General features: G+C 47.8%; 2 protein-coding genes across 4 annotated transcripts; both read left to right on the top strand.

Moving 5' to 3' along the window:
- The first annotated feature begins 388 nt into the window (after nucleotides 1-388).
- SRP72 (signal recognition particle 72) lies at nucleotides 389-14,280 on the top strand. The gene is made up of 19 exons (XM_050338203.1): nucleotides 389-553; nucleotides 1,532-1,652; nucleotides 3,460-3,583; nucleotides 4,350-4,493; nucleotides 5,248-5,359; nucleotides 6,398-6,429; nucleotides 6,978-7,102; nucleotides 7,197-7,254; nucleotides 7,435-7,566; nucleotides 7,970-8,098; nucleotides 8,610-8,682; nucleotides 9,260-9,324; nucleotides 10,313-10,408; nucleotides 10,879-10,982; nucleotides 11,602-11,679; nucleotides 12,320-12,457; nucleotides 12,699-12,736; nucleotides 13,055-13,214; nucleotides 14,027-14,280. The coding sequence occupies exons 1-19, from the start codon at nucleotides 445-447 to the stop codon at nucleotides 14,199-14,201; spliced, it is 2,013 nt and encodes a 670-aa protein (XP_050194160.1). The 5' UTR covers nucleotides 389-444; the 3' UTR covers nucleotides 14,202-14,280.
- A 2,153-nt stretch (nucleotides 14,281-16,433) lies between these two features.
- Nucleotides 16,434-22,132, top strand: ARL9 (ADP ribosylation factor like GTPase 9). Of its 3 annotated transcripts, none has more exons than XM_050338205.1 (4): nucleotides 16,434-16,561; nucleotides 16,955-17,175; nucleotides 19,698-19,873; nucleotides 20,954-22,132. In XM_050338205.1, exons 1-4 carry the CDS (start codon nucleotides 16,434-16,436, stop codon nucleotides 21,131-21,133), a joined length of 705 nt encoding a protein of 234 aa, XP_050194162.1. In that variant the 3' UTR covers nucleotides 21,134-22,132. The 3 variants fall into 3 exon arrangements, with proteins under 3 accessions (XP_050194162.1, XP_050194163.1, XP_050194161.1); XM_050338206.1 differs by having other exon boundaries at nucleotides 16,434-16,599; nucleotides 17,014-17,175; XM_050338204.1 differs by lacking the exons at nucleotides 16,434-16,561; nucleotides 16,955-17,175 and adding an exon at nucleotides 18,293-18,367.
- Nucleotides 22,133-22,439: the final 307 nt, after the last annotated feature.

The following is a 22,439-nucleotide window of genomic DNA, read 5'->3' as shown; positions in this document are numbered from 1 at the left end:
CTGGACGCTCTTTAAGAGCTTAATATCTTTCTTACATTGGTGGCACCCCAAACTGCACACAGAGCTCGAAGGTGAGACCATCACCGGTGCAGAGCAGAGCAGGACAATCCCCTCCCTCGACCGGCTGGCGATGCTTTGCCTGATGCCCCCCAGGACATGGCTTGGCCCTCCTGGCTGCCAGGGCACAATGACTCAGATTCAACTTGTCGCGGACCAGGACGCCCAGGTCCGTTCCCACTGCTCTCCAGCGTGTCGCTCCCTAACCCGTCCGCTACGCTCAGGATCGATCCCCGAGTGCCCGCTGCCCGGGCGGGCTGAGGGCGCTGGGGGCGGCGCTGGGGGCGGGGCTGTCAGAAGGCCGGGCGGGGGGCGGGGCCTCTCTCGGCTGTTCCGGTTCCGGCGCAGCCACCGCCCCCTCGACGTGTGTGTGGCCCCGGTGCCAAGATGGCGGCGGCGGCGGCGGGGCCGGCGGCGGCGGCGGGGCTGTGGAGCGAGGTGAACCGCTGCGGGCAGAACGGGGACTTCGCCCGCGCCCTCAAGTCCGTCAACAAGAGTGAGTGCGGGCCGTAGTGCCGCCCCGCGGATCCGCGCTCCCTGCCCGGGCGGGCTCGGCCTGGTGCAGGGGCGCTGCCGTGTGGCGGGGAACGGGGGGTGTCCGTCCGTAGGCTCCGTGCCGGGAGCAGGGCAGCGGGCAGAGGCCCCAGCGGGTCCGACTGGGCTGGGGGAGAGGCGAGAGGGGCTGCCGTGACCAGTAGGTGCTTCTGTTGCCATCGCATGCATCCCAAAACCTCGGAGCTGCTCGTGGGGTTTCCTTCCGTTTTGATCGTGGGAGAAAGGAGTGCTTTTCCCCCTGGGAACTGGAGGAGCGGTGCACTTACGGGCCGACTGGCTTGGAAGCGCCAACTTGCTCGGAGCCGAGAGTCCACTTCGGGTTGTGTTTTTTTGATGTTTTGGCTTCCAAAACGGGATTGTTGTATAAGGCACTTAACGGTGAAAAGTTCTGTCTTTGCTGCTTGTGCAGAGCAGGGACTCCTCTCCTCTCCTGGCAGAGCTGGGATCACATGAAAAAATCAAATGGTAAAACCTGTGCCTCTTTCCTAGTTCTACTTCCCTGTATTCCAGTGGCAGAAATTGATAGTGCGTAAAGTGCCTCCCTGTCTAGAGCCACACTGTTCTTCTGTACCAGCTGCTGGCCTTCCTCAGTATGCTTTATGAGGCACTCAGGCCTTGGCACTGTGCTCTCTACCTGGAAGTGAAACGCCAGTGGAAGGTTTGTCCAGGTGTTTGTCCAGTCCCTTTGGTGCAAGCTCTCTTCCAGGCATGTTAGCACAGTGGTCACTTTGGGTAACTTCTGTATTTATGCTGAATTCTTTTATGAACCAAACTAAGCCATGCCAGGGCCCTTTTCAAATTGACCTGACCGCTCTCTGGGGTGGGTTTTTGCAGCTGTAACAACACGTGGCTCTTAGAGAAGCCTTGGTATGTTTGATAGTGAGTTGGATCACTGTGTTGAAACTGGTTTCCCCTCCAGTACTGCAGATCAGCAAAGATGACGTGACTGCGCTTCAGTGTAAAGTAGTGTGTCTTATCCAGAATGGGAACTTCAAGGAAGCCCTCGGCATAATCAATACCCACACTAAAGTGTTAACCAGGTGAGTTGTGTTTTGCTGTGCTCTACAAAAAGTGAAATCCTAACTCCTTGAGAAGCTGCCACAGCTTCAGTAGAGGGGTCTGATAAGGCAGCAAAATAGAGTGCAGGAGGTGCTCAGAGACACTGGGATTGGTCTTCTCAGTGAAACTGATTTATTGTGGGTCTGGATGAGTTTGAGGCAGTCTAACATCTTGCTCTCACTGCTGAAGGGATTGTCCCTGATGTAGCTCAGCCACCTCCATGTGCTGATGCTGCCTGTTGGTGTGGCTGAGTATCACAGATGATAGATACAAGGGAAGGGGACAAATCTCAGTGAGAGTGAGGAGAGAAGGGAGAAGCCTTTGTCAGTGGCAGGGAACTGTTGGCTTTGCTTGGCTATCTCACCATACTGCTCTGTGGGGTCCTTATCCAGAACCTTATCCTTATCCTTTGCCAGCCTGAAGGTACTGCCTCAGCCTTTGTGGTGGTGCAGCCCTTTGCACATCCTCTCAAAATCAGGACCTTGGAGACAACTTGTGTCTGAGGACAAGTCAAACTTTCCATTTGAGTCATTAAGAAGACTGATTTTTTTTTTTTCCTAATAAGGATGCTCTTTTTGCAATGACTAGGGTGAAAATTTCTACCCAAGAACTGCCTGGCAGCAAATTTCTTGTATTTCAGATGCTGCTTTTATTAAGGAACTTCCCAGGAAAGTGTGTTGAAGTATCACTGTGATGAAACATACCATTAGTTTACAATTATTCACATCTGAATAATTACCTTATTTGCTAATTCTTTCTTTCCTGGGACAGAAGGGGGTTAATTCAAGTTTTTTAGCTTAGTTTTTAATTATATGATAAGGAGGAGGAATATTTTCTTTAAATCCAACTGTCTTCAGAATTCTTCCTGTAATTTCTTTAGCCTCACTCTGCTCTGTGTCTGTCTCTGTCCTGCAGAGCAGGGAAATTGGTGGTTCCTTCTCTGTCTTGAAGTTGTCCCGTCCTGCGCTGAGGGTGGCCCACTGCTTTTCTTTAATTCTGAATGCCACTGATTTGTTTTCAAACTTCCTTAATACTTGGTTGAATCGAGATCATTTTAAATAGGCAAAGAAAAGCTGATAGCAAGTGGCCCCAAGCATGAACTAAAGGAATTACTAATTAATTTTCCTTTGGTTTAAGTGGTAACCCAGGGAGTAGGTGGAACATAGCATTCAAGGCTCTGCTTTTTTGAGAATGCTTCCCTGCTGGTGTGAGCTTGCTTTGAAGCCCATTTTACGTTAGCAAACGTTTTTGCTGCAGTTCTGCTGCTCTGATGTTTCAGCATAGGTTAATGTTATGTTTGTCTTCATATCAGAATGTAAGAGGTATTTGTATTTTATACCTTTTTCTTCTTCTCTTTGTGTGAGTAAATTGTCTTTAAAAATCAGCAGTAACAACCTTTTGTTGTAATGATACACCTTCTCCTTAAGGAAGAGTCATGGAATGAAGTTTGGTATTGTTCCACCTTTTAAGCATTTGATTAGCATAATCAGTAGGAGGTGGGGGGCGGAGAGGACTTGGAATGCTGTTTGTCTGGAGACACCATTAAAAAGGAACCTCTTTTTAGTTGAAGTTTTGATATGCTTTCTCTGTTGAACACTAAGTAGATTTAAGGTATTTTCAGTGCTCAACAGATACATACTTCAATAATCTGGGATCATGTGTTTGGATTTTGGGTTATGTAGCAGTCTGTGACTAATTAGGGCTGATTAAACAAGTGTGCTTATGTGGGTGAATGCTTTTGAATGCAAACTACAGTGCACGCTGTCAGCCTTTGTCTTGTCCTTGCAGTGACATTATTGCCTTTGAGAAGGCCTACTGTGAATACAGGTTGAATCGTATTGAAAGTGCTCTCAAGACCATTCAGAGTGCCAGTCAGCAGACAGACAAGCTGAAGGAGCTTTATGGACAAGTGGTAATTACAAGCTTTTCTTCCCAGTGGGAGTTTCATATGCTGGATGCCTTGTCGCTCCTCTAATGGGGGGCAAGTATGGGGACAGAATTTCCCTCTCTGCCTTGAAGGTAAGGACAGGTACAGTTCCAACTGCTCAAACTCCTGTGGAGCTTCAGTTGCCTATTGCTGGAGGCAGAGTCATCGTTTTATCCCCACTAAACCAAAGCAATTTGTGACTCCCACTCCCTCCCTGGGTCTGGCCTGGTGTTAGCCATATGGCTGAGGATGCAAGAGATCTGATGGGATTTGTTTGTGTTTGAGCCATTTGTCCAGAAATGGTTTGTGGGACCCGACATCTCAGCCGTTAAAAGTGAAGTAGGAAAGAAGTTATGTTTTTTCTCTCATTTCTCCCTGGTTGATCAGATCAGTTTTGTGAAGAATTCTCTCAGCTGCATGAAAGACCATTCATTTAATTTCTTTCTTAGAGAGGCGATCTAAGTTGGAAGAAGGCTGTTTGAGGACAAAACTGTGTAAACTGCTGCTTTTAAAGAAGCTGTTTTAGGAGTAAGAGCTGTGTCATTTTTTGCAGGTATCTGGTGTCATTGCTTGAGTCCTTGCAAATATAATCTACATAGTTTGCCCTTAAAGGTAGATGCAATATTAGTAATGTTCAGCATATCGTATGATGCTCTGCTGCCTCTGTCCATGGGGAGGGAGGAAGGAGGCTGTAGTTACCAGCATGCTCAGGAAAATACTGTTCCAAAGGCTAATCCCTTCCCTTTCTCAGTTGTACAGACTGGAGCGTTACGATGATTGTCTGGCTGCATACAGGGATCTCATCCGCAACTCCCAGGATGAGTATGAGGAAGAGAGAAAAACAAACCTCTCTGCTGTTGTGGCAGCACAAAGCACATGGGAGAAGGTGGTGCCAGTAAGTGAGTGTGTGTGTCCATGTGTGTGAGAGCCAAGGAATGAAGGATATGGAATTATAGATATTGAACGGGACAGAAATGTGTTTCTCTCTTAATGACTTCTGAGTGTACTGAAGATCACCTAGTACATTTTCCTGTATGGAGTAATAAATGCTGTTATTGTTCATGAGTTATACTTCACCTTTGATCTCTAGGAGACTTGTAGATGTTACAGCAGAGCACAAAGAAGATCTCTCTGAGCATGCATTGGGCAGAACACCTGTGGGTGACTAGAACTTTTTTTTCTCATTACCTTCTTGCCCAGGGTAAAAGCTAACTGCTTGGATCACACAGCCATGCTTGGGAATATTTTTTTAATGAACAGTGCAGATTGTAATGTTCACATCTGTTTGGAATTCTTTGTCCTCCAAGGTGTACATAGCATGCTCAGCTTTCTGTTCAGCACTGTACATCCACTTTCTAACTCCGTAGAGCAGCAGTTCTGCCCTCTTGCAGCAGTGTAAGCAGTCCTCAAGTTCAGGCTGGAGTTTCATTTCTGCCTCGTCAGTTACCTCTGATTTGTACAGTGTGAGGGAAGGTCCTTTACACTGAGACTTACTTGCCAGGTGTGTGCCCTGTTAAAATTGCCTCTTACATTTATTTTGCAAGGATTAGTTTAAGTGTACATGAAAACTATAATTTTTGTCCATTGCTTGTCAGATCTGTATGGATCAGTTGGTGTTTATCGAATGTTACATTTGCTTTTCATTGTAGGAGGATTTGGGCCTTCGAGAAGCTACCTACGAGCTGTGTTATAACAGTGCATGTGCATTGATTGGGCAAGGAAAGTTGAATGAAGCAATGAAAAAACTACAGAAAGCAGAAGGTAAAAACATGGTGAGGTTAGAGGGAAGGTTTGTGTGATACGAGTAGTTGCTCTCTGTAGACACAAATCAGAGGAAAAGAGGTTTTGAAAATTTGAAAACTGCCCAGCATCAGGATTTGTTTTAAGTTCCTGACACAACTAGTGTTTTTGTAGAACTGTTCCTCTACATCTCTTTTCCAGAGCTGTGCAGCATGTACCATCTCCTGGCTGTCTTGCAGCCCCCTGATTTGTGTTCAATAACTTTGTGCAGTGTTTTAAAGTAGGAAGTAGATGTGAGTGTAATCTCTTCTTGTAAGCGTGAAATGTCTCCTCTATTCTAACTCCTGATTTTGTTGTTATGAATGCATATTTAAACGTATGCTATAAAAATTAAAAATACTTCATGGTATGAATTAGGTATGAAATTAATATAAGCCAATAAATGAGCTTTTTTTGCAAAGAGTTTTTTTTCTATGGGGTGGAATAGGGATTTTATGTGTTAAAAAAAGGGGTGAGAACTGGAAAGGACTAGTTTCAGTCTGATCTAGTTGCTCTTGCAGATAAGTAGGTCAGTTCTGTCCCAATTTTGATGAAGAACCTATATGCTTTGACAGTCATCCTTTGGAGAGCAAACAAGTGATGTTCTAGTGAAGTATATGAGAAAGTTAAGAAGCGACTAGTATGGGTTCTGAAAACTAACAGAATTGCTGTCCCATAAAGGGTGATATAATCTCAATATTGCAGGCTTGCAGCATTTAACTCCTAAGATGGTGTGCAGTTGTAGCTGAGTGATCTGTATGGAAAGGATCAGGAGCCAAGTGTAAGGAAATTTGCTCAGGGGAGAAAACAAGTGTATCACTTTGCTCTCAGAAGGCAGCTCTAGGAGGGACGGTATTCTCAGTCCCATCTATCATCAAACTTGAAGTCTGCTGTGTCCTTCTAGTGCTGCAGAAGTTTCAGCAATACACGAAAAAAGTTATCTATTCCTCTATGCTTCTAGCCTTTCTTTCCCCCCTAAAGCCTTCTAAATTGTGGTTTTCAATTTGTTTTTCCTTCTAGAGCTGTGCCGCCAATCGCTGTCAGAAGACTCTGTAAGTTCTTGATGTTCTGGAGAGTGTTTGCTTTGCATCATGTGGTCACAAAGTGCAGAGAGCCAGTGCTGCTCTGCTGGTACCAGCTTGCTAGGTTGGGGCAGAAATCATGAGTGTTGCAGAAGGGTAGCAATCACTGCAAGATGTTTGTGGCTGTGCTCCTTGCAGAGTTGCCTGTGCTGGTGCAGGTACGATGGGTATAGGTTGTCTGAAACCTCCCTGTGACCTATTCCTGCTGTGGATGAACATGCTGAGTGGGTGGTGAGAAACAGGAAATTTGTAATCAGTCACTGGTTTGAGCAGAGGGGCAGATTCAATGCACAAGTTAGGAGTATTTTCAGGTTCTCACAGGAGTAGGTGAAGCTTTTTCTCCCAGTTTAACCCACATATGCTTCTGTTTGTGCTGTGGCTACTTCATCTGTAGTAGCTGAAGTACTTTCCTGCTAATACTGCCCAAGAGAGCTCATAGACATTTCCCAGCAGACAGAAGCCAGGGTAAGAGAGGTGAGATAGCAGCTTTTTTACTTTTTACTTTGATTTGTCTTCAGGATGTGACAGAGGAAGACATTGAGGCTGAACTGGCTATTATTCATGGTCAGATGGCTTATATCATGCAACTGCAGGGTCGTACAGAGGATGCTTTACAGCTCTACAATCAAATAATCAAGTTGAAGTAAGGCGATTTTTAAAAAACAAATGCTCAACCTCCCATCTGTAGAGAGACCACTGTTTAATAACAGTATGCTTTCTGCTTTTCTTGTTTGCAGGCCAACAGATGTAGGACTCCTTGCTGTCATTGCAAATAACATCATCACAATTAACAAGGTATAGAATTACCTTGCTGCTTTCGATGCAGTTACTCAGCTTGCTTCTTTGCTTCTGTGGAGAGAAGGGAAATAACCAGGAAAGATTTTTTTCCTAAATAGTAGTTAAATTGCAGACCCAGGGACCTTTTCTTCTTCAAGGAATATAGTGAAATCTTCTCATGATGTGCAATTTCCCCAGGACCAAAATGTCTTCGACTCAAAGAAAAAGGTGAAGCTGACCAATGCAGAAGGTGTTGAGCATAAACTCTCCAAGAAACAGCTCCAGGCGATTGAATTCAACAAAGCCTTGCTGGCAATGTACACTAACCAGGTAGGGGAAACTGATCAGCAGTAAGTAGCTACAGATTTACTCCACAGGAGTTTGACTGTGCAAAAATGGAGATGCAGCTGTTCTGTGTCAGAAGACAAGACCACTTGGTTTAGGCACATAAGTGAGCAGAAAAATAAAATCATCCCTAAAAGCACAACTGGGTGACTGTTTAGTGACTTGAGTATTGCTGTAGGGAGAACTGTGTGGAGATTACTAGAAGATAAAAGGGATATGAGTGGTCTTAGATGCATCTGAAGTGCCACTAGGAAGACTTGTTCTTGGCTCTGTGTACTCCTTTTGGGGAAGTCATCACCAGCATATCTGAGGTACTGCTGGTATGTTAGCCCTGTGTTAGATTCTTGCAGAGGTTGAGATAAGTGTATTTTCTCTTCCCACTCCTCAGGCAGATCAGTGCCGCAAGCTGTCAGCGAGCCTGCAGTCGCAGAGCCCCGAGCATCTGCTCCCTGTGCTTATCCAGGCAGCCCAGCTGTGTCGTGAGAAGCAGCATGCAAAGGCCGTGGCGCTTCTGCAGGTAGGTTAAAAGGAAGTCTTGCAAAGGTCCATTTAAACTCGTGCTTTGTGTTCTCCTTTGCCGTTTTCCTTTAGTTTGTTTTGTTTAAATTTCCAGGGGTATCTGACTGCTTATTTTGGTTTGGTTTAATGCTGTTGGAAGGCCTTCACACCCAACTCAACAATGCTGCTTTTAAAGGGAAATAGTTCCCTTACACCTCTGATTTTTATGCTTAAGAAGCTGTAGTACCCTTCTTCTAGGGTAAGCAGTAGTCTTAGCTGCTCTGCTTACAAGCAGTTTGCAACACCCTCCTTTTTGGAGGGAATGAGTGGCTTGGGACAGAAAACTGAAAGGACAATGGCTCACTGGCACGCTTCGGGACCCTCTTCTGCTGTGTGCTGAAGCCTGCCTGCGCTGGAAAGCTTCCCTTGGTTCTTGCCAGCTTGCTGTGACTGAGCATGAGATATGATTCACCAAAGCAACAGCCTTGTGCCCACACACAAGTTGAATTGTTCTTTCTTCTGACTCTCAGGACTTTGCAGACCAGCACCCTGCTAATGCAGCTGAGATCAAGCTGACGATGGCCCAGCTAAAAATTGCTCAAGGTATTAATTGTCCTCCTTTGTTGGGAAGTGTCTGTACATGATAACACTAAAAGGGATGAGAAAAACAGACTTCAGGGCAATCTTTGCTGCAGTCACTGTTGTGACAGAGGTGTGGAGCAGAGATGCTTTCAGTCAGGTAATGTATATACATGGCTCTGGCAGGATAGTGCTTATAGCTTAATGGCCAGATATGCAGGCTCCACAGACCACTGCCAGAGATGTCCACAGTCTTTGTGCATAATAGGGGGCAGGAATCTCTTCTGGGGCAGGATAATCTTGGGAGCAATATGGGGCTCCCTAATGGTACCAATCAATCCTGCGTACAGTCAAGCAGCACAGAGTTGCACCTGGAAGAGAAGACCCTACCTGCAAAAGCTTGCTCCTGAACCCTTGTGGAATGTGACAAGGGCAGAAATGTCCACTGTGTGGAGGCCCGTCCTTAACTCTGGAAGTGGGGAGATGATCTGAAAAGGGGAAATTGCTCTGTCCTCATTGTTTACCTTTGGCTCGAAGTTTTCTGTGGGGATGAAGTGATGCCATGCCACTCAGAGTGTGTTCTTCCCTGTCTCTCTTCTAGGCAGTGTCACCAAAGCCTGCATGATCCTGAGGAGCATAGAAGAACTGCAGCACAAGCCTGGTATGGTAAGCAAAACTCAGTCTGAACTGTGTGAGGTTTTTCCCTTGTAGGACAGCTTTGCACTGCCTGCTCCCTTTTGCTTCTTCCCTGTGGTTTTCACTTGACCTGAGTGTTTGCAGGGATTTTGAGCCCATCTTCCTTCTGTTGGAGAAAGGTGGGATTATAACTTGCATCAGGTGGCCTGAATTTAGCCAAAGAAGTACTCTACCTGTCAGCAGGGATGCTCTCTGCCTATGTTCCCACTCCCTCATAGTCTCTGAGACCTGCATGTTGCCTGGATTTACTTGCATAACATGACTGGAGCAACTCGTTCCCTGGTATGTACTGTGAAGCAGCTTTAGGACAATAGGCCTTAGGGAGAAAGTGCCATATGTTTCATCCCCACAGCACCACCCCAGTCTGCATGCATATCCACACCTGGTATCCAGGAAAGCTTGATGACCTTGTAAGTGCTCACGTGCTCAGCATAAGTGTCTTGAGCAGGGGGTGGGTCTGACAGCTGTGGGTCTGCTCCAATTGCAAGGGCAAATGATCAAAGTAATTTGTAGGGGCAGTCAACAATAGCAGCTCCTTGCCCTGGATCACCTCTGGTTGTGCCTGGGATGTAGGCAGACAGATTATGTCTGTATTGTCTCTTCAGTGCTGATTTCTTTTTTCATGGCTCTTGGGATAGAGAACAGAGGAAGAAAAAGGGTTTCTAATGAAAGTGTGTCCAGTGGTAAGCAAATAAAGTGGCAAGACAAGAAGGTTTGTTCAGTGGATGCAGTCGTAGACTTGTACCATAGGAGAAAGATGGTAGGGACATTTTTTGGGGAGGGACCTGGGTAGGAAGATCTTGGCCTCGGTATCCTGCCTGTTACCACAGGTTTTTTTAGGGACAGAGCAGAAAGTTCACATCGACTCTGCTTTTGGAAATCCCATCATTTAACTGCTGACCTCCTGGCTATAGACAACTTGCATGAAGATCCGTATACTGCTCTTGAATGTTTGCAGGTGTCTGCGTTGGTGACAATGTACAGTCATGAAGAGGATATTGACAGTGCAATCGAGGTCTTCACACAGGCTATCCAGTGGTATCAGCAATTCCAGGCAAGTCAGACCAGAGGAGCTAACATGCAAGGATGTGTCCCAGTTTTTTTCTAGCTAGTCCAACTCAGGTTTTCATGTTGGTGCATAGCCCAGCAGCTATGCAGTTGGATTTATGGAGACCTGTGAGCTTCTGTTTTGTGAACTTGTGAATTTGTTTTATCAATGTTACATTATTTTAGATGTTTTGGAAACAGGAGCAGCAGTTCCTGTCAGATTAGGAGAGTGGTGGCAATGGATGCCCGAATGTAGCAATCAGAACTTCTCCCTGATGAGACAGCATGGTGGAACAGCAAGCTGCCTTGCCCCATGCAGTTCTGCCTCACATCCCAGAGTGCAAAGGCAGTCTCTTTTCTGCACTATAGGATGCTAACTCAGTTCTCCTTGGCCAGGTCTCAGGGCATTAAAGCCAGCTAGAGCTGGGCTCTATGCTGTGAAAATAAGGAACTAATTATGGCTGCTCTGTCTTTCAGCCAAAGTCTCCTGTCCATTTGTCACTGATAAGGGAAGCTGCCAACTTCAAACTAAAGCATGGCAGGAAGAAGGAAGCAATCAGCGACTTGGAGGAGCTATGGAAGTGAGTTGGGTGGTTGCTGAGCAGCCGGTCTCAACCCAGAGTCCTCTACAAGCTGTCTGGTGGCAGGCAGTATCTGACACAATTTTTGTTGACTGGTAGCCATCCTTTAGAGTTGCTTCTGCACAGGGGCTTCAATGCAAAGCCATATTTTGGAAGGAGGAGAGAGAATTAATTTGATCTACAGTTGATGTTCACTTGAAAACCTGGTAGACTTGTCCCAGAGGCCTCTTGTGTACAGCAAAGATTGCTTTGGGGACTGGGATGCACAGTTTTTTCTCGTGCTACATAAACATGGATGTTTACGGTTTAGTTTTTATTGTGCACTTGATGGGGATTTTTTTTGGGGGGAGGGGAGGATCTGTTAACTTGCCTTTGCTATTGAGTTTTTCATCTTTCATTGCCTGCTTCATGACACTGTGGGGTTGTCTGCACCTCCTTTTGTCCATACCAGTGATGTTTGGTGATGTGCTGTGGAAGAGACCACAGGCTGATATGCCTGTCCCCACAGACAGCAGCTGTGCTGCAGCAGCAAGCTCTTGTGGGGTGATACCAGTCTTTGGGATGAGTAACATTGGTCACTCGGTCCTTTTCTGTTTTGTCTTTTTTTTCCCCTGGAAAGGCAAAACCCAAAAGATGTGCATACTCTGGCTCAGCTCATCTCTGCCTATTCCCTGGTTGACCCTGAAAAAGCAAAAGTGTATCCTTTTGATGGTGGTATCAGACCAAAGAAAGAGGCATTTGGGTACTGCTCCCTTGAATTTTCAGCTCTGTGGGGACTTCAGACTCACTCTCGCCTGAGGAAAGGCAAGGAACATCTCCAGAACAGCAGCAATCCAGGTCAAGTTGTCTGGAGCTACATTATTCCCCAGTTGGCTTGATTACAGTGAGATCTTAGGCCCCTTTTGTCTTTGGCCGCCTTCTCTTTGAGAATTGATAACTAAAGACTCAGTGGAACAAAAAATAAGAACACCTCCATCTTTTCTGTTGGAATCTTAAACCTGTGGTAGTAATGCAGGACTGTGCCTGATAAATATGACTTAGGTCTCACTCACCCAAAATAGGATTCACACACTGCTTTTGTCACTTGAGCTGCATTCATGGGAAGTTGTTCCTTCTGTTCCCATATTAAAGAGGGGAAAATGAAGCAGATGGCAATTAAGCAGCTCATCCCAACTTGTGTAAGAACCTGGGGAGAGAGAGGCAGAACTAGACCAGTAGGCCTGTCTGGTGTCTGCATTGTTAACAGAATTTATTCAAGCTGAAGTTGCCTCTGGCTGTCTGGGAAAACCTGGGTGTTTATGCTTGCTGGTTTGCATCCCTGAACTCTTCCCTTGCAGTCTTAGCAAACACTTGCCTTCCTCAGACACCATGTCACTGAAAGTAGATGTTGATGCGCTGGAGAACTCCCATGGAGCAACCTATGTGCGGAAGAAAGCTGGGAAGCTCACTGGAGACAGCCAGCAGAAGGAGCAAGGGTAAAGCAGGCTACTGTAGCTCTGGTGCATCCTTCTTTGGGGTGGCACAAGAACCATACCTGGTGTGGTGGGGGCATAGCTGTGGAAGGCAGACTGGTAAAAAGGGAGCCTTGTTGTTTAACTGCAAGAAGTTTCATGTAGCAGCAGACCAAGTTCTTAGAGAGGTGGTAATGGTTTTTAGTTGACTTGTCTGCTCTGTCCATGGTGTGTCACAACGTCTGTTCCCCTTCTTGCTTTTCAGACAAGGTGAAGTGAAGAAGAAGAAGAAAAAAAAGAAGGGTAGGTTGCATTTCCTGGCTTTTGACATAGCACAGCTCCAGAGAGCTCTCCAGATTGTTTCTTCAAATAGCCAGACTCCAGCTCCTCAGGTGCTAGAGCCCCTTGTTAGGACTGGGTCCCTGTGAACACAGATCTTCATGATTGCTTGTTTGGATGGGGCGTTTTTTCACAGAAGTGAGAGCAACACCCTGATAGGATGATATGGGTTGCTGGGCTCTTTGCACTGCCTGGCTGCTGACATCCCATGCATGTTCCTTGGTGATGCCTGACTAGTGTGTTGACTCCAGTCTCATTCTCTGACACTCGATGTTCTTGCAGGAAAGCTGCCTAAGAACTACGACCCCAAGGTGACTCCTGACCCTGAGCGGTGGCTTCCAATGCGGGAGCGTTCCTACTATCGTGGACGGAAGAAGGGCAAGAAGAAGGAGCAGGTTGGCAAGGGGACTCAGGGTTCAACCACAGCTGGCTCCTCTGAACTGTAAGTACCTATTTTGCAAAGCTTGATATGGGGAATCAGTCTTGGGCTGCTGGGAGGGCTGGGTTTGTGCTGTTTTGCTGCAGCTCCTTCCCCACACCCAACTGCAGGTAGCACAAGTGAAATTGTATTTTGCTGCTTCGATCTGCTACCAGCTGCTCTCCACAAAAATCCCTAGAGGTTGCTGAAAACCAAAATGATGTGATAGGCATACTTGAAGATGCCATGGTGCAAATAAAATTCCCATAGTCCTTTAATGTGCTATTTCTAGCTTTGATGATAAGATGAATTTTGCATACTTTCTCTTGAGCTATTTGCTTTCAAGTCTTTTGGCAGCTGGAGAACCAGTAGCCATGATTTGAGAAAACACTGTACTTCCTTCTAAGTTGACGCATTATTTGAACGGGAATCAGGGATTACCTTTAGCTATGGACAGCAAAATGGTGACTTACTAGCATCTGAGAGAGAAAGGATGCTAGATTTCCACTGCCTAAGATTGAGGGCCTGAAAGGCTTCTGTGTTGCATGAGCTGTCACATATTCAAAAGTTAGACTTACTTTTGTTGTTGAGGACTTAAACTATTAGTGAACATCAACTAGAAGGTGACTGCATTGTCTTTGAGACATGTTCCCATTATCCATCAGCCCCTTCTGTATGTTCAAGCTTATTTAAGATCTTGCATGAGTGCCTTCCCCACACGTAATGCTGTCTTATGGGGCAGCTGTATATTTCACTGTCAGCTTCCTGCATTAGTACCAAATCTTGCAAGGGGTTGTGAACCCACGTGGTATCTCCTTCTCTTGTCTTCCCTGCAGGGATGCCAGTAGAACTGCCAGCAGCCCACCTACCTCCCCTCGGCCTGGCAGCGCCGCAGCTGTATCGGCTACAAGTAACGTCATCCCTCCCAGGCACCAAAAACCCGCTGGTGCTGCAGCCACCAAGAAGAAACAGCAGCAGAAGAAAAAGAAAGGGGCTAAAGGAGGGTGGTAAAAAGCAGGATGTGTAACCTCTCTCCTTCAGTAGGTGATGCTGGTTGCAGAATAAAGATCAAAAGAAAGTGCTGGTGAAAGACTCTTGGCATTGGGATCTCTGTCCTGCCTGTCACAGTGGTCTGGGAGGAGGTGGGCTGGTATAGGTGCCGTGATGTCTTTGTCCACAAACCAAGTTCCCTTGATCACATTTGCCCCCATCATGCCTTGGATTGTTGCCAAACTCGAATGTAGCCCCTATGAAGAAATCTTTCCAGGTTGCCAAACATCTGAGAGATGTAGGATAATCCAAGTTGTTCTTGAAATGTAGTTTTATGCTCCTCCTGCATATGTTAGGTTAGGCCTTCAGCAGATTTATCTGATAATGCATCTGATGGTGTGTGATGAAAGCACTGTGTTTTATGTCTTGTCCCAGACAGTCGTTGACCCGCTTAGAGCGCAGGCACAATGCATCTTGGAAAGCATCGTTGGTGCTAGATCATGTAGGAGAAGATAGATAATCTGAAGGGGGATAATGAGGCTGTTAAAGAGAAAGCATGGAGAAGTGTATGGCAGCTGACTCAGTGTCCTGTTTTCTGCAAGCCAGCTGTCTTATTCTAATGGACTTGGCAAAACAAGGGGGAGCTCAAGGTGTGTTTTTTCCTCCTTTGGGCTCAACCATAGGTTTCCCATAGTAGAGTCTTAGGTGTTGGGTTTATAAAAATAAATAATTTGAATGGTACAGCAGCAGGTCAGGTCAAGCTGGTTGACTCTGGAGAGGGACCCAGAACAAAGAAATCCCCAAGGAATTATACCTTTGAGACTTATGCACCTGCCCTACATGCACCTTGCATGTGCCTCTTGGTCAATGGGTATTTTTGGTCTGGATCTTTAACACCTTAGTGAGGTATTTCTCTGTGTCCATGCAGGAAGGCTGTTAAGGGTTCTTGTGAAGTTGCAGCTTCTGCTGATGGTTGTTGTCTCCTGTTTTGTGCTTCTGGTACACCTGCTTGCTGGAAAAGCATGTGAAACTAAAAAAGCTGATTTAGGATAAACATATTTATCAACAATGAAAAAAACAGTGTGTTATCAATATGCTGCTTGTACTATAGACAGAACAGCAATGTACCAGCTACTAGAAAAATTAGTAAGAAGACTAACTCCATTCCAGCTGAAAAGGTATCTAGGTGTAAGTTCACAGCTTGTGGCCCGAGGCCTCAGCAAATCCAGCTAAGCAAGTAAAGCTAAGCAAACAGCATACTAAATCACACAGAATTATAACTCTCTAACTTTTCCTGCCAAAAACTTATTCATGCTTAACAGTTAACTCTCAACACCTGTCTTGAAACTTCTGGTTTCATCTGAACATAGCCAAAACATTTTTCCAGATATGGACTGTCAAGGTGCAAGAAATACCACCTCAGAGAGAGCTGCCAGATGTCAGCCCAAAAAGGCAAAGGCTTCTGTTTCTGAAAGGATTTAAAGCAAAGGCCTGAAAAGGCAGGGGGCGAGGGAAATGTTACTGTGGCTTAAAAAAAACCCAATCCTGAGTCCTCACCAAGTAAAGATCTAGTAAGTAGAATTCAGTTTTTATTCCCCTTTACCCTGGGAGTATCTGGAAGGGGGACTGACACTGTGTTGTCTGAGTGAAAAGAACGAGCACAGAGAAAACAGCTGTATGAGTGGCTGCCAGAGTCATTTGCTGCCAAGTGAGTGCTGAACAAAGAGTATTGTTTTTAAATTACTTCCCTGGGCGAGGTGCCTCTTCTTAGCAAGCAGCTGGTGCCTACAGGAGAGAAAGCATTCCAGTTTCTGGAGGGTGGTTAGGAGCGGAGGAGATACTGGAGGAGAATGCAGCTCTGTTCAAAAGGCGCTGAAACTGGCCTGATGGAAACACTGACTGACTTGTGGCACTGCTGGAGCCCTGCCTGTCCCGGTGCCTGGACGGTGCGCGGACTGCTATGCCAGAGATGGGCGCGCAGGCAGAGGCAGGCTGGGAACAAATCCCGTGGGACAGGGGTAAGGAGAGGGCAGCAGCAGGCGTCGGGGAAGCGTGGCCTCCCTGACAGCGGAAAGCCACCCGTGTCACGGGTCGCTGCTTCATCGCCGCTCGCGTGTGCCCAGCCTGGCCCTGGGAGCGCGGCGGGCGCGGCGCTCGGGCTGCGGGGGGCGCTGTCCGTGCGCGGCGCGGGTGCGCGCTGCCCGCGGTGCCCGCGGTGCCCGGCGCGGTGTCGGTGCACAGAGCGGGGCAGCGATGGGCTCCCGCCTGCGGACGGCCGCGCTCTGCGGGGCGGCGCTGGCCCTGGCGGGCGGCGCGGCCGTGGCGCTCCGGGCCTGGGCCCGCCAGCGGAGCCGCGCCGCGCTGCTCGCCCCAAGTCTGCCGCCGCTGCCACCGCCGCCACCGCCGATCAGGTACCGGGGCCGGGTCGGGGCAGCGGGCGAGGCCGCGGGGTCGGGGAGCACCCACGGGGACGCCCGGGGCCTCCGGCGTGGCTGCGTCGCCTCGGGGCCGCCGGGCCCTCGGCCCCGCCGCTCCCCGCAGCTCGGCGGCGCCCTGGGCCGCGCCGGGGCGGCCGGGCCGGGGCCGCTCTCCCCGCTTTCCTCCCCAGCACCGCCCGTGGCCGGCGGGTGTTCCAGGGCTCCCCCGTCGCCGCGGCCGAGCCCTTGTGCCGCAGGAGCCCGGCGGGCATCTTCCACCTCCTCACCACCAAGTGGCCTTTGCTGTGCCCTCCAGGCCCCTTGTTCAGCCTCCTTCTTTACCCTAGCCCTGCTTAGCTTTGCACTTGCCCCGGCTGCCCGGATAACGGTGCTGCCTTTCGCTTTGCAGGGAAAAGGATACAGTAAGCAGATCCTGGTGCTGGGCCTGGACGGGGCTGGGAAGACTAGCGTTCTCCACTCCCTGGCAACTAACCACGTCAAGCGCAGCGTGGCTCCCACCGAGGGCTTCAATGCCATCTGCATCAACACCGAGGAGTCCCAGATGGAGTTCCTGGAGAGTGAGTAAACCTGTTTTAGTGTGGAACATAAAATAAGTTCTATTTTGTGCCCTAGGGATCAGGCACATATTTTAAAAGCTCCACGTTCCTGCATGCCTACTCCAATAACATGGAATTATGATTATTTTCACTTTGGGGATCCTGTTTTCCTTCCCAGCCTCTTTGAAGGACACAGTGGTGTTAGGTCAGTTTTCACTCAGCCCTGCCCACCGGGGAGCTCAGCTTTCAGAGAGAGAAGGGTAACAAGCCTGATTGGCTGAAACCAGCCCAAAGGAGAGGTTTCCCCTGTAAGGCCTGTGTTGAGGTCCATAGCTGTCGTACAGCTTCTCCTTGGTGCTCATGCCTGGCCAGGGGCAAGAGCCACAGAGGAATAAGTAATAAGTGAAAGAAGAGAGGGGGAAGAGAAAAGCTTTGTATGCTTTTTGTTCAAAAGCCTCATAAGTGGCGTTTTCTAGTCTTTAACAGCTTTTGAAGATCTGTAGCATTTTGCTAAAATTTCTGTATTGTCCTTTGCACTGATTTTGGGTGTACTGTCCACGCCTGCAAAGGGTATCTCCTGTGATGCTTTTGGGATGTCATAGCTGTTCAAGGTGCAGCTAGCTAATGGGAAAGGTGGAGGCCATGAAGTCAGGTCAGTCCCTGGTACAGAGAGGCTGGCATCCCAGCCTCATCAGTGCCTGCTTTCTGTGGAGGAAGAAGCTGCCCACTGCTTCTGCTGTTTCTGCACTGTACTGTACCACTGCTCGACTGTCTCAGTTGGCAGCTAGCCCATAGATGCCTCTGTACCTTTGTCAGCAGGCCTAAAGGAGTTGTGCTATTCCCAGGTAAGTTTTTGGGGTGTGAGGATGAGACTGTTAAGGCAGAGTTTCATTCCCTGTCTTGATAGCATAGGAGTCTCTGCAGTGGCTTGGGGAAATCATCTCTGTAGATATGCATGTGGTCTGTGCCCCTCACCTAGTAGGTAAGAGGATGTTTCCTACTGGGATGTGCTTTGCCTGTCTGAGCCCAGAGAACCCCACAGTATCTCTTTTCCTGCCTGGGGGTGGTCTGGGCCCAGCACTGCACACCCCACAGCAGAACCTGTTGTTTCTGAGTCGTCCTTCCCTCTCTGGTCCAGGTTGGTAGTGACTGAGATGTGATGGCTGCGATCTGACCCATGGGAAATGCAATGTCTCAGGCCAGTTTCAGCCAGGTAAATCCGTGCATGGCTCTCTAATCTGGTTACTTAGTCTGTACCATCGCCTAGTCCTGGGGTTAGCAGCCTATGCTGTGATCACATGGCACAAGTCGATCAGCAAACAGCAGGGGTTTTATTTTGCTGGCTTAGACAGATAGAAAACTATTCTATTTTTTTCTTTGTACCATCATACAGATAAATGGGTGGTATTTAGTCTCTGCAAGGCACAGGAGCTCCTTGCTTCTGCTCAGTTCCTACTGGTTTGGGAAAAGAAAATGTGAGGTTGCTGACCCCTGGGTTATGCTGTGCATGAATGTACTTAACAAAGGGAGTGGTGCTGAGCCCCCACAGTATCACAGTACAGAATCAGAGGCTTCTGTCCCAAGTGTTATGGGTCTGTCACAGCCTTTTGGCTTCTTTCCACAGTGGCAGACTTGCAGTTCTGCCTGCAGATACACCGGGGTGCTTGAAGAAGAGGCAGGCATCCATAGCGGGAAATGTTACTTCCCTTTCCATATTCTTGAAACTGCTGAACCCTTTTGACTTTTAAGTGAAATTGCTTTGAAAGAGAACAAAGTCACAGAGGGCAATAAAAGATGGTGGACTAGCAAGGCAGGAGACAATTATATGGAACCCCAGATATATTGCTTTGAGAACTTGCTGCTTTTGAGAGGCTCACCCATGCATTTTGAGCACCTCAGTACTCTTTGAGCAAGTGGTCCTGCAATATAGCTGGAGAAGACCTGGAGACCTGAAAATACATCTGAAATACTTAATACTGTTAGTTGTTGAACTCTTTTCCCCAGATGGGAACAACAATCTCAAACAACTTGCTGCCACAGAATTGTTGTAAGGTGAACAGCTTTCCTCTGTACCAGAGAAGAGCTCAGGTAGAAATGCATCCTGTGCGAAGATTACTCGGGTTGCCTGAAGAGTCTGCTGGGACTTGATTTTCCTCTCTTCCTAAGCACCTCTGGTTATTGACAGTATTAAAGCTGTGGGAGTTTTGAACTGGTTCTTAGCGTCCTACAAATATGAGAGAGCCTCATATACAGAGAGAGCCTCTCAAATATGAGAGCCTTCCCCACATCAGAGCTAAACTACTTCTCTGGAAATTGTAGACCTGCTTTGTCGTAAGATGAGACGGGTGTGTTGGAGGTAGGTTATATGGGGACATTCTCACATGGTGTTTATGGACACTGAACCTCCTTCTACTCTCCCTTGAGAGCAATAACCAACAGGCAGAAAGCAAATATAAAGCAACTGAACCCAACTGAACTGCACCTCTGGGAGCAGTGTTGCTTGAATCATTTGGTGAATCCTGTGCTGCTGTCTTCTCTTCCAGTCGGGGGCGGTGAATCTCTGCGTACCTACTGGAAGATGTACTTGCCCAAAGTGCTGTTGCTAGTCTATGTTGTGGACTCGGCTGATCATGCCCGACTGCCTGTGGCGAAACAGCTGCTTCATCAACTGATCCAGAACAACTCCACCCTGCCCGTGGTGATTCTGGCCAACAAGCAGGTAAGAGTTCCCTGCTGCTAGCTGAGCTTGGGCTGGCAGCAGCTCTGGAAACAGCAAAAAAGCCTTTCAAAGGAGGCTTTGTGCCTTTAAGGAGGCCGCATGGCTGGGAGTCGTTCTGACACACCTGTTGACCACAAAGCAAAATAATCTGAGGTTGAGTTTTGGATCTGCAAGATGCAGGTCCTGTGCTTGGTAAAGATGCAATCAGAGCTGTGGGTGGAAACTGCTGCACAGGTTAGAGAGCTGCAAGGGAGACCACAGTCAGATCTGAATTTAGGTTTCTGTTCTGAGTATCTGCCTAGAAGTGCCACTCTACCTAGCAGCAGCTAAAGAGTGAAGTACCATTGTTTGCCTTCAGATTGTCCAGTTGATTGCTCCTAAGGCTGCTGCTGAAATCTGAGAGAAGGAGCAGCTTTCTTCACAAGGCAGTGCTTCCTCCTAAGATCTTTGTGAAAGTGTTGATGATTGGTACTGTACCTGGAACAGAACTGAGCCTCTGGAACAGGCCAATGACAGAACAGACCAAGGCTTTTAATCACAGATTTTCTTTTACCACGGCTGTGTGCTCAGTTTGCTGTACATTGTTACCTCCTAAGTTTCTAGGAACTGAGGCGTGTTACTAGTCATTTGTGTTACTCTTGAACACAAGTGCAGGCCTGGGCTTCATCAAACTCAAATGCACCAGAAACAGTGGTGACTAAGAAGGTAGGTAGGGCACAACTGTTGTACGTTTGCCCTGGTCTTATAACTCTCTGATGGACACTCGGGGTCTTGGACCAGCCAGGCTTTTGTTTGCCTTTTACAGGTGGTCTTACACAGTTATCAGAAACACTGGAATTAGTACAGAAATAGAAATCAGAATTTTACCCATATTTCTTTGTGAAGAACTTAGGTTAGGGATAAACTCTTTTCCCCAAAGCATTTTAGGGCATGAGAACTCAACCTCGTAGAAGGTATGTAAGAATGGTGCCCCAGGGCCTTTGAGATCCTTCCCCTCCCTGGACAAAAGCAGTGGCTCAAAATGGGAATAATGATGCCACCTCTTGCAACTAACAGGCTTGTTTTATTTTTGTGTATCAGGACGTTGAAGGCGCATATTGCATCACTGATATCCACGATGCTCTGGCACTGTCTGATATTGGGGACAAGAGGAAGATGTTCTTGATTGGTACCCACGTGGCAGAAGATGGCTCTGAGATCTCCTCCAGCATGAAGGATGCCAAGGAGCTGATAGCGCAGCTGGTTTTGGAAACACAGTGACAGCTCTTTTCCTACACGGTGGTGTTTGTGGCTGAGGGAGAGCAGGTGTTACTGTACGGTCAGTTTGCCATGTGGCAACTGAAATGTACAGATATGTTTTCCTTGTGGGTGTGGAATTCCTCTGAAAGCAGTGTCTAGTTGGTAAGAAAATCTAATTTATGTAGTGGTTTGAAAATACATTTGAGAAGTAGTCTATTTTTAGCATGTTTTTAGGGGGAAATTAGTCTCTCAGGCAGTAGAGTTCAGGGGATATATGGCTTAGATGGGCTAGATAGCTTCATGCCAGGTGGGAATCAAGAACTGACGTCAGTGGAACAAAGTTGCATCCAGTGAATTTAACCTGGCTTGATGTCTCAGGCTTAAACTGAAATATGTTTACTTCACAGATTTTATAGAATCCTGTTAACAGGTGTTCTGTTAAAAATGAGACCTCACTTCTTGTCAGTGTCAGAAATTGAAAGTGCTGGGACTAGTATTTTTGACAGTGACAATTCTTGTTGCTGTATTGGAGCCGGCTGTTAAGGGAGTGGCAAATTGGTAACCTCTGGAAATTGGGTTGGTTACTGCTTGTTTAGTGGGTTAGAACAAGAAAATGAAAGCAGTAATACATTAAGCGTTTCTTTGCCTACAGGCAAAAAACCAAAATGGTGTCATTTGAGGTAGTGACTGGAAGCATTTAAGTTAAATTGGCACCAAAGCTGGGAGATTCCTTCTTCAGGCTGAGCGGCTTATTTCAGCTTAGTCCGGGATGTCCTCGAGCAAGCAGTCTTAAGTGTGAAAACGCTGTTGTTTCTTGAAAGTGGTCTCTGTTAACACAGCAGGCGGGGATGGTGATGAGCCGCTGACAGTGTCACTCTCTCAGTGTCCTCCTAATTATACTCGAAGGAGGGACCGTGAGCAGTCCCGTAAAGGACCTGTTTTGCAACCGCGTCTATTGTACGAGGCTTTTGTAGTTTTGTCCTTTGTAACAGATGCATAAAGCAGAAAATTCCACTCTAACCCGTGGTCCGGGCTTCATTTACCCGAACAGCTGGGCTGCGGGGCACTCTCGAGGCGTCTCTGGGTGAGCCGCCGTGGAAACAGCCTTTGTCACCTTATCGCCATCGGTGGGGGCCGGGCCCCGTGCGCTGCCGGCCTTCCCCCCGTGCCTGTGTGCGCCCCGGGCCCGCCGGGAGCCGGGCGGGGCGGGCGGAGCCGTTGGGGCGGGCGGGGCGGGGCCGGGCCATGGCGGCGGCCGGGCCCATCCGAGGTGCGTGGGGGCCGGGGCCCGGGGCCCGCGGGGCGGGAGGGGCGGCCCCTCCGCTCC

This window comes from Myiozetetes cayanensis, unplaced genomic scaffold, assembly GCF_022539395.1.
Source record: "Myiozetetes cayanensis isolate MyiCay16 unplaced genomic scaffold, myiCay2020 scf7, whole genome shotgun sequence".
Taxonomy (NCBI): domain Eukaryota; kingdom Metazoa; phylum Chordata; class Aves; order Passeriformes; family Tyrannidae; genus Myiozetetes; species Myiozetetes cayanensis.
Note: the sequence above shows the minus strand (reverse complement) of the source record. Positions and strands in the feature narration are given on the sequence as shown.

Excerpts from the sequence above, each read along its gene's own strand:
- SRP72 (XM_050338203.1), top strand. The coding sequence starts at position 445 with ATGGCGGCGGCGGCGGCGGGGCCGGCGGCGGCGGCGGGGCTGTGGAGC. Across the intron at positions 4,494-5,247 it reads CATGGGAGAAGGTGGTGCCA|GAGGATTTGGGCCTTCGAGA; the intron begins GTAAGTGAGTGT and ends TTTTCATTGTAG. Across the intron at positions 7,567-7,969 it reads TGGCAATGTACACTAACCAG|GCAGATCAGTGCCGCAAGCT; the intron begins GTAGGGGAAACT and ends CCCACTCCTCAG.
- ARL9 (XM_050338205.1), top strand. The coding sequence starts at position 16,434 with ATGGGCTCCCGCCTGCGGACGGCCGCGCTCTGCGGGGCGGCGCTGGCC. Across the intron at positions 17,176-19,697 it reads CCAGATGGAGTTCCTGGAGA|TCGGGGGCGGTGAATCTCTG; the intron begins GTGAGTAAACCT and ends CTTCTCTTCCAG. Across the intron at positions 19,874-20,953 it reads TGATTCTGGCCAACAAGCAG|GACGTTGAAGGCGCATATTG; the intron begins GTAAGAGTTCCC and ends TTTGTGTATCAG.